The 11,220-nt window shown below is 32.6% G+C and overlaps 2 protein-coding genes and 1 non-coding gene across 3 annotated transcripts; 1 reads left to right on the plus strand and 2 right to left on the minus strand.

Annotated features, from left to right (window-relative positions):
* The first annotated feature begins 226 nt into the window (after nt 1-226).
* On the plus strand, nt 227-802 carry LOC120273222. Its single transcript, XM_039279853.1, has 2 exons — nt 227-430; nt 515-802. The coding sequence occupies exons 1-2, from the start codon at nt 227-229 to the stop codon at nt 800-802; spliced, it is 492 nt and encodes a 163-aa protein (XP_039135787.1).
* A 5,259-nt stretch (nt 803-6,061) lies between these two features.
* TRNAN-GUU lies at nt 6,062-6,135 on the minus strand. The gene has a single exon. It is a non-coding gene; the product is annotated as a tRNA-Asn (tRNA).
* Nucleotides 6,136-8,191: 2,056 nt separating this feature from the next.
* LOC120273223 lies at nt 8,192-11,076 on the minus strand. The gene is made up of 5 exons (XM_039279854.1): nt 10,969-11,076; nt 10,712-10,897; nt 10,453-10,552; nt 8,825-8,931; nt 8,192-8,730 (listed from the first exon to the last, which is right to left on the minus strand). The coding sequence occupies exons 1-5, from the start codon at nt 11,074-11,076 to the stop codon at nt 8,299-8,301; spliced, it is 933 nt and encodes a 310-aa protein (XP_039135788.1). The 3' UTR covers nt 8,192-8,298.
* Nucleotides 11,077-11,220: the final 144 nt, after the last annotated feature.

Below are 11,220 nucleotides of genomic sequence, written 5' to 3' on the forward strand. Positions count from 1 at the left end.
AGTCTCTGTTTAACTTTATTTTTTACGGTATAACGACAGTACTATCATATGGAAGAATAACTGTATCAGCACCACATGAGCCAGCTTATACACGATGCTGGACGGGAAGGAAATGGTAATAGACGATGTGATGGACGTGTTCGTTTGCATAATCTAAAAATCTCTCACAAGAGTACCATATCCATATGCGAAGCGCGCCTCCATCACGCGACCGCTGACACTATTCATGTCCAGACAGGAGGATGCAGGTGAATCAGCTCTTGCTATGATGGGAGATGTCGCGCGTAACTTGCATGATGTTGACATAGTCATCCTTCTAATCATCATGAATGGCCACTTCCATGTGGTCGTTCTTGATAACGAGATGCAGGAATACATGCACCATACCTCTGTCGTAAGTAAGGAGTACGACAGAGACGCCGGGGAGATGGTAAGTGCTTTGATAACTTCCATTGTATAAACAGTACTTTTTTAGTCGGGATTCTAACATCAAAAATTTAAATCTCGAGGACAGCGGAGACTATTTGACCGTTGTGTCGATATGGACCTCGACGAATCGACGACTGCAAACTACCCCATTGTTCACGACACTAACACCCCAAGGCAGAAACGAAGAAGTGTCGACTGCGCCGTCTACATCATACGGTTTATCGAACAGCTGCTCGACGGTGAAAAGCTACGAGTACCGCAAGCGGACGTCCCTTACTTGCGTTTAAAGTATGTTACCGGCATACTAAAGGAAGGGAGCGCAGCCGGCATCACTGATAAAGGGGATTCGCCAACTTGGGCGAAAAAAGATTGAGATATAATTTTGTATGAAAGATTTACCGTGTAAATAACGTTGTACATCGTTTAAATAAAATAGTTTTTGTTTAAATATTATTATCTTTGTTTAAATTCCTAGTTTTATGATTGTGTTTCGAAGTTAACTTTTAAATAACAGTGTCTACATGTTTAAAAACCATTTTCTATATTTAAATATCTATGTTATTATTTAAATATAGTTGTCTCTGTTTAAATTCTTAGAGTTTATGTATAAATTTTTGTTTATTTAAAATACCATTTTTGATTCTAAAAATATTTAAGTAAAACGTTTAAGAGACAATGTCTTTGTTTAAATATCAAAAGTTGACACTCAAATAAGTTATTTTCAATGCCTAGTCAGCGATAGTTTCATTGCAAGATCTACGATTGTGACCTGAAGCGTGGCAGCGGCTGTAACGTAACTTGCGGACCTCGGACGCTTGCGACTCGATCCTCTTTCGTCTAGAACACCTAAGTTGCCTTCGCATTACAGGATGTCGCAAACACAGTTCGCGATTTTCGTCCGTAGGCTTTTCATTATCGGGTATGGGGAAAATAGCTTTCTTATACGCCCGTTTGTAATTATCAACAGTGAAGTACCCGCTAATAAATCGCTGAACTTTGGTGTTTGTCTGCATTATTACAGTGCAAGCATGTTTGCACGGGATACCATAAACTTGCCACACGAGGCATGAGCAAGTTCTATTGGCAAGATCAACAGAGTTGCTGCACTGGTCAATCACTTCATAACGATCATCGACACACCGACCAACATAAAGATTTTGGCTTTCCTCAACAAGTATCTCTACTTAAGAATGTATGTCCGGGCATAAGTAGGTCTCCTATTTGTTCACTTGCTAATGGCGGTTGCATAACATGCACATCAACTTGAACCTGTACAACATAGAACACGAAGATATTTAAACAAAGACACTGATATTTAAACAGTAACAAATATGTTTAAATGGTAGGAGAAAATTTTAAGTAAATAGTAAGAAAGTTAAACACAGACAAACGTTTTTGCACAATAATGAAATTAGTTTAAAGGATAAGAACAAATCTTAAGCGTTAAATAAAATCAACATTCGAATACCTTATGGAGTCGATCATTTTCATTACTGGTAAATGCCGAGCTTCTTTGATCCACACATTTAACAACTCTGTGACATTTGAATTCATCTCGCCCCAGCGTTCACCTCTAACAGATAATTAGACCAATGTGACATATCCGATTTATGAATCAACCACTGATATGCTTCGGGTGATGTGGCTTGCAGTTCATTCACGGTATCATCGAATTCTTTAGCCATGGATGCCCACGCAATACGAAAGTATATGGACCAGTACTACTCCCTCAATGCCTTCCCAAGTCTGACATTTGCTTTCATAAAATTGGCCTCCAAGTGTTGAAGGCCGTATGCATGTGGGAAAGAAGGAAAGACTCTCGGAATAGCGTTCACAAGGCCCTTAGACCTGTCTGACACGAATGTTATTATCTCTTGATAATCTCCTCCATCGTATAAACATCACCTAACTTGGAAATGAACCAAGTCCAATTGACATTGGTCTCGTTGTTGACAATACGGAAGGCAACGTGGAAAAAACCATTGTTTTCATCTTTGTCTTTGGCACCCAATAGGATACCCCGATACTTTCCAAGGAGGTGGGTATCATCGAGAAACAATTGCGGCATGCAAGCCCTCTTAAATCCCACAATACACGCACTGAAAGAAAAGAATGCACGTTTAAAACGCTCACCGTCTCTTTCCACAATCGCAATGCTGCAAGGGTTTGTTTCAAACACCTTATCCACGTACCAAAGCAACAAATCATAGCTAGAGATGTCGCTGTCGTCGAGGACCACCTTGGCATGCTCTTTTCCCAACCAAGCCTGCTTGTATAGAATGTGGACACCATGTTCCCGCAACATGTCCTTCTGAATGTCGATGTCTTTATACAAGGGTCGGTCCTTAAGCTTCTGAATCACTCGTTTGATTGCAAAATTTCGAAGCGCGTCTCTGAAATGTTCAACGTTGTCCGATATCCAACGACAACACTTCAGATTGATCTGACGAGGAAGGCATGTCACACCGTCAGGGTCGCCATGAGGTGTAACTGAAGCGCTCGCAGAGTATGAATTCCTGCCAACACTTAAGTTTAAATGGAAATGGTTAATGTTTTAAACGAAAACATAAAATGTTTAAACGGTAACTTAGCAAGTTTTAAACAGAAGCATAAAATATTTAAACGGTAAGTAAACAATTTAAACGTTAAAACAAATATGTAAACAGTAAATAAATATTTTAGACGGAGAAAGCAATATTTAAATGCTAACATAATATATTTAAACAGTAATTGGGATAATTAAGCAAAAAATAACTTCTACGACTGGATAAACATAAAAGAGAAGAACTTTACAACGAGAAGAAATTGTTTTCAGTAGGATATGACAATGGCACGTCATCTGTCTCAACAACAAGATCAACTACAGCACATTTGAAGATGAAGTACACGTGACACATGCGCTGGAAGTCAACCTCGTTTTCTATTGGACAAATCCTTTTATGTCCATAGGGTGTGATAAACTTCACCCTGACACGGGAAATATCGAGACCCCATCGCTCACATATCTCAGCTAACACTGATTCCCAAGAAGTCAGCGCCGTGAACATTAGCACTCGTCCCTCCTCGTTGTATCTAGCAATAGCACAATAACTCTCCATAATAGTCCTGTATTTTTATAAATTGTTACTCTCTGACGCAGAATGATCATTAAAGAGAGAGAGCAACGAAAAAATTCTCACCTTATCGGGAAACCGATAGAACTCAAATCGAACAAGCCAAATGAGAAGAAGAGGTAGAAGAAGAAGATGATGATGATGATGTGCTCAGCCTTCTAAACTTTGTCTTAAAAAAAGCAAACATGAAGGAAAAAAAATTGCATAAAGTGCAAAAGATGATGTGATTAGGCAGTTTTTCCCACCATTTGCAAGGGCAAAAATGAAAATTCATAAACTTAACCCAATTGAAGTGACCGAGAGAGGGTAAAAGGGAATTTAAATTAAAACCGAAGGGTTGTTCGGGGTGAGCAAAAGTTGGAGGGGCTGTTTAGAAATTTTTGAAATTCATAAAGGGTGAACAGTAATTTTTCCTTTTTATTATTCCATTTTCATATATATTTTTTGAGAAATTAAAATAAAAAAAAATTATGGCTTCACAAGTTTGCGTAATGCAAATTATTTTTTTATGATATGTGCTTTTTTTCATTAATTTTTCTCAAAGTTTTATTAAAAAAATATATATTTTAACTAAAGTGATAATTTTATTTTAAAAAAAAATTAACACTGTTAATTTTTTTTTAATTAAAGAAATCATGTATCCTCAAATAGGGGGAAAAATTGTCCCTGTATAACAAATTTGTGAATCACTTTGTCTTTATTCCCGTATTTTTTTAATAAAAGAATACATAAAAGTACATAATGCCATTTGTGGGTTATTTGTCAACGGCTCTTTTTTTTTAAAAAAAAAAGTCATTTAGAAAGAGACTTTTGTTGAAAAAAAAAAAACAATTTTAAAATAAGAAAATACAAACAACATATCAAATATTTAAGGGGTCCATTTTCTTAAGAAAAAAAAAAATGAAAGATAGTATAACACAAACTCTTTTGCCCCTATTTGATTTATAAATGAGCTTGGAGTGTAGCATGAGAAATTGTTTGAATGCATCATAAATTGTTAAAAACCTTATATGACTCATTCAAAGAATAATGTAAAAAAATTTTGTGTTGTCAGTTAAGTATCAAACAAAGAACAGTATAAGCACTTGTGCTATATCATAACTATTTATAGTGTCTTGTACTCCTTATATTGTACCCATGTGTGAATCGAACCGATCCCCAGTGTATAATGACCTATTTTAATAATATTCACAGAATAAATAAATTCATTTATGTTTCATTTTTATTTGGTGATTTTATGTAATGTAATTGCCTAAACAATTCATGTACCAGAAAATATTTGAAATGATTTTATGAGCTCTTTCCTAAAAGTATTATCTACCCCTTCAATGCCTGAGATTATTATAGGATTGCTATAAAGCTTGAATGCAAATAACTTTAGTAGATACAATAAATTTTTAGTTTTCTACATCCAATATTAATGCAAAAAATTAAGTATTGAACACAAATAACTTTATTAGATATAAGTAGTAAAAAGTGTTACTTGCATAAACCATCCAATTTGATTTATTTATTTATTTACTATTTTTAAAATAATTTTACAATAACCGTCCACAATTATTACAAAATTTTCTAACATTTTATACATTAAAAAATATTTTTTTGATTCAAGAAAACTATTATATTTTTTATTTCTTGCAAATATATATATATATATATATATATATATATATATATATATATATATATATATAATTGAGAAGATGTTAAACGACACGTTAAATAATCAATAGTGAATGAAAAAAAGGCAAGAACCGTGCAAAGATATTTTTTATTCGTAGCATTATTGGATAAGATGGAAGAAGGAAAAAGTGTTATTTGCATAAACCATCCAATTTGATTTATTTATTTATTTACTATTTTTAAAATAATTTTACAATAACCGTCCACAATTATTACAAAATTTTCTAACATTTTATACATTAAAAAATATTTTTTTGATTCAAGAAAACTATTATATTTTTTATTTCTTGCAAATATATATATATATATATATATATATATAATTGAGAAGATGTTAAACGACACGTTAAATAATCAATAGTGAATGAAAAAAAGGCAAGAACCGTGCAAAGATATTTTTTATTCGTAGCATTATTGGATAAGATGGAAGAAGGAAAAAGTGTTATTTGCATAAACCATCCAATTTGATTTATTTATTTATTTACTATTTTTAAAATAATTTTACAATAACCGTCCACAATTATTACAAAATTTTCTAACATTTTATACATTAAAAAAATATTTTTGATTCAAGAAAAACTATTATATTTTTTATTTCTTGCAAATATATATATATATATATATATATATATATATATATATATATATATATATATATATATATATAATTGAGAAGATGTTAAACGACACGTTAAATAATCAATAGTGAATGACAAGAAAGCAAGAACCGTGCTAAGATATTTTTTATTCGTAGCATTATTGGATAAGATGGAAGAAGGACAAGATCTATTATTTTATTTGTAATAAATAAATAAATAATAATAATAATATAAGAACGCTAGAGGAAGGGCTTGAACCTTCGACCTTGTGGTTAACAGCCACACGCTCTAACCAACTGAGCTACTCCAGCACTTCTGATATTTATTGGTAAATTTTTTATTAATATTTATCTAATTCTAGAAGATTAGAAATTCCACCCCTCGTTTTGTGTTTTTGCAATTTAAGGCATGTATTTTTTGTTTTTCTGTTTTGGCAAATCAAGGAAAAGCCATCAACTCCGTCAAATTTTGCTTATGTGGTAGGGTTAAACTGACATTTCATTTTAAAAAACCTTTTTCCAATATGAGCTACCTCCAACTCAAAGGAGTTAGTTTAATTATCTCATTAAGTTAAAATGATGATGGATTTAGCTTAATGAGAGGGTTAACACCTCTCTTCTTCTTCAGCACCACCTTGATTATCACACAACTTTCAGACATCAGTGGAAAAAAGAAAAGTTATCTCCCAAACAAGATTTCTAGGGTTCAAAAGAAGCTAACGTTCTCATCCGGATAAGGTTGTGCAAAAGGAAATACAAATTCCTCTCAGTATGTGGAGGTAACTGAGCAAGTATTTCCCCAATCCCCATTGAAAAAACTCATCTTCATCCACACCCTTTTCTCTTCCTCATCTTCATCCACAGTCTTTGATTAATATAGGATCTTTTGATTTAAAAGAATAAAAGAGAGACGAAAGGAGATCAAGAGAAGTTTGATTTGGAAATCTTCATGGCTGACCCGTTGATAGCTTCTCCTTTGTCCACTGTTGACCTAATGATGGGTTATAAACGAGTTGACGCCAGCTCGGACAGAAAAAAAAAAATTGAAGTGAAATGTCAGTTTTACCCTGCCACGTAAGCAAAATTTGACAGGGTTGACAGTTTTGCCTTGATTTAAACTACCTATGAATTATCTATATCTAATATATTTTTTAAAAATTAATTAATAATTATATTTCATTTTCTTTATAATTATATATGTTTGAGAAGGGATTTCTAGAAAACACATTTTCTACTTTGATTTTCTATGTATACATATTGAAGTTTTTCTAAATAATAATAAAAAAATATATGTTACTTAAACCAGTAAAATTTTCAATTAAATAGAACCTTCTTCCATTTGGATCACTTCAATTTTTCTACCCATTGGTTTGGGTTTAGAATCTTTAGTGTAATTTTATTTATTATTATTTTTCTTTTTGATATTGTATGTGCATGGAAGTAATTATATATTTTATCAACAATTAACGAAGCATTCTCATTGAGAAAAAAAATAAAGCCAAAATAAGTGTGATGTAAATATATATATATATATATATATATAGAAATTTGGAAACCATGGTCTATCTATTTCATTTTAACAGTGAACAGCATGAGAAAAGAGAAGGATAATATTCTTTCTTTTGAATTATGCAATCTCTTATTCTGGAATTTGCTCACACTTATCCAATATTTTTTTTTATAGATATATATAAAGTGAGTAAGTCACATATATTAATTAAAAAAAAATAGAAGTACATACAACATAAAGACTATAACAGAAATCCACTAAATGTGAAAAGACTATAACACTACAAAAAAGTGATAATTTACCCACGGACAATTCTGTGGGTAATACTATAAAAATCCCTGGGTAAATCTGTTTACCCAGGGATTTAAGGCCCTAGCTAAATCACTCGTGGGTAAAATATTACCCACGAAACTTCTAATCCCTAGGTAAATTACCCACGTATCAATCTCTAGATACATAATTGATATTTCTAGCTAATTAATTAATGGATTTGATAAAACACCAGGAATTACCTACTGATTAATCCCTGGGGAATCTCTGGGTAAATGTCCCCACGAAACATCCCTGGGTAAGTACTAGATAAATATATCTTTAATAATAGAAAATCCCTGGGCAAACCCTGGGTAAATATCCTATTAATAACATATAATCCCTGGGTAACGCTTTTGTAAATTATATAAATTCCCTGTGTAATACCTAGGTAATTTTAATGTTAAAATTCCTATACATTCGATAACCAATTAATTGAACCTACATCCATTAAATCTCAAATTCAAATATAATTAAAAATAGCAATCTCTAATATTTTTATAAATTATACTATAAATAAAATATAGCAATGCATAGTATTTAGGATATCAACAATACTACTACATAAGAATGTAAACATCAACAACAATTAACAATACAAAAAAAATACCCAAAGTTAGACAAGCAAAATAAAGTAGCAATTAAAGCACAAATATTTATAAAAGTCTAGGATCTTCACCACCATCTCCATCTCCATCACTTGTGCCTTCACATTCCTCTGGTTGATTGTTACTTGCATTTTGTGTTCCATGTAGAGGAGGCATACCAATGTGATTACACAACATCTCAATTGTTCTTTTCAAATCAACTATCAAATTATCTTGAGCCTCTATCTTCTTCTTCATAGTTGCCAACTCATTTTGAAGCTCATCTTGATTTTGTGATTCAAAAGAGCTAGTACTTGATTTGCTTGCATTTGTATTACCACCACAATAATAAGATGCTTGAGATCCAAGCCCATACACCCTTCTCTTTGTTTCACCACCAACTGCCTCATAATAAAGTGCGACCTCATCTATTGGTTGAGAATTGTCATTTCTAGATCCAGAAATTGTTTGAGGTGCCTCTCTCAAGTTCAATACTTTATCCTATATGCATAATATAAAATATATAAATAAATAATTATAAATAAACTATGAAAAATGAAAAATCTTAATGATTTAAAAGAATTTAAAAACTTACATTGAGTGATTTAGACTTTTCATCAATAAAAAGTTTGTCCATCATGCTTCTTAGTATGGGTACCATGCAACTCATGTAGTAGGCATACGTGCCCATAATGAAGATGCCTATAACATTACACAAAATATATGCTTTAGCTATGATTATTTAGTTAACAATAAGAAAACATATGAAATTTTAGACATTAATAAAACAGGCAAACAAGGTTTGTCCATCCTTGCTTTTTAGTGGTAATGTAAAGCAAAAACCACTCATGGTGCAGTAATCAATTCATCCTAATGAAGATCCTTATAACATTCACAAGACATTTACATTTTGACAATACACATATAATCATTTAATAAAGCATATATAATTTGGGCAAATAAAAGAAATAAAATACTTTACTTTATGCTACAACAATCATGGCTACTTATAACAGCTAATTAATTTTATTATATTGCATTCATTCATTATCTAAATAAATTCTATTTATATACAAGTCTTTTACTTCATGTTCAACGTTCAATATCTTGACCCTCGATATAACAGCGGTCTTAATCTTCTTAGATTATTTACCCTTACAGATTTTTTCTGGTTTTATCAAATTCGGCGAGGGTTTATCCCAGAGGCTTTCCAATGTCTCCAAACATCATGTGGTTATATTTTGGTTTCTTTTAAGGCTATCTAAAAATCTTTGTATGCGTTGTGAAACTTGCAACCTATCACACTAACACACCTCCATTGAAGGGTCCCACACATATTGTACGCAAAACAATGACAACGATGTTCAATATTGAAAATGGAATGAAATAAATAAATTGAACTCAGAGCAAAAATACCCTAAACTCCTCAGAAACCCAAATCTTTTTGTAGCTTGTGAGAATTGAACCACTATGTGGCGACATTAGTGTCCACGCGGGTGTTTACCTTTGTTTATCACAATGAACATTTATGAGAGTTCTAACACTGGTATAATTTAAAACATGTAGTATATTCACTGTATAACACGCAATCATTAAAAAATCTTTAAATCTCCCCAGAACCACAACCACGATGTAAGTCTACCTCCATTAGTTGTTTGCATCAAATGGATCATTACTATCTTGAGATCATAAGTAGGAATTTGATATGAGTTGGGTCATTATTTGTATCTACAAAGTACATTTGGATCCATAGGAAGGACTTTCTGGTTTGTTGCTCATCATTAAGGCAATAATTTCAGTTCATTAACTTCTAACTTCATTTGTAGGATTAGTGTCCATCCCACAAAGGATTTTCTCCTCGATATGGCCCCAATCGGCTTCCTTTACCTCAGGTGACAGCGCCTACATGACTAAATTGCAACATATAGGATTATAAATCCTAATAACACAAACAAATTCAAATAAAGCATTGCAAGTGCTGTAGCATATCATAAAAAGAAAAACTTGAAAATGCTTCATAAGGAGTCAAGAAAGCAAATTATACTCGGTACAGTGCAAATAAGCACGACATAGACAAATACTACTACAAGGTTTTTAGCAAATTATACTCAATAGATACAAATAAAACTTTGACTTCGAGAAATGCTATGTCAGAGGATTTAGCAGAAAGCTGTATTCAGTGCATTAAAGAAACTAAATAACATATTCACCATATCAATAGACATGTTATGAGCTTCATCATCTTCATCATCTTCCATTTCTGTTTCATGCAAGTGAGTTCGGCCTTGACATCTTCGAGATCAACATCACTCGTGTCCATCAACTACATCAACAAAAGCACCATTTGAATCATTTTAAAGAATGTCATTTACATCATCAGTCATATTATCAATCGAATGCACTTCTACTTCACCATCATCTTGGAATGGCAAAATCGGACATAGGGATCTCAATAACTGATCTAGATTTCAATTCTACACACCAGCCACCAGTCAACCTTGTCACCTTCATACTTGGATAAGGTGCATAATATACTTGAAGTGCTTTGTTCCGCCAAAATGAAAAGGTTCATATTTGTTAAAGCCTTCTTATAGTTGACATCAACAAGATTGTGGTCCCTTATGAACTTTTTCTTCCCAACATTTGGAGATGGATCAAACCAGTCGCACTTGAAAGAGGACAACCTTTTTAATTGGAAGTCCTGGATATTCTAATTCGATAATTTCCTTTTAAAAATACCATAATAATCATGATGAGCTCACTGTCATTCAGAACACTGATAGCACAATCCACTGTTGTTGATGGTTGATTTTCCCACACTATAATCGCTTGTGTATGGCGTTTCATCGCAGTGACCAAAATGCGCGGGATAATTGATCCCGCATTTCTTCAAAGGCCCCAAAAGCAACATCCTTCATGAATTTGACCAAGCTGACAGTGTGCTACGGATCGTGTACCTATTAAATAAATATAAAATAATATCATAAAACA

The sequence above is a fragment of the Dioscorea cayenensis genome, chromosome 12 (assembly GCF_009730915.1).
Source record: "Dioscorea cayenensis subsp. rotundata cultivar TDr96_F1 chromosome 12, TDr96_F1_v2_PseudoChromosome.rev07_lg8_w22 25.fasta, whole genome shotgun sequence".
In the NCBI taxonomy this organism is placed as follows: Eukaryota; Viridiplantae; Streptophyta; class Magnoliopsida; order Dioscoreales; family Dioscoreaceae; genus Dioscorea; species Dioscorea cayenensis.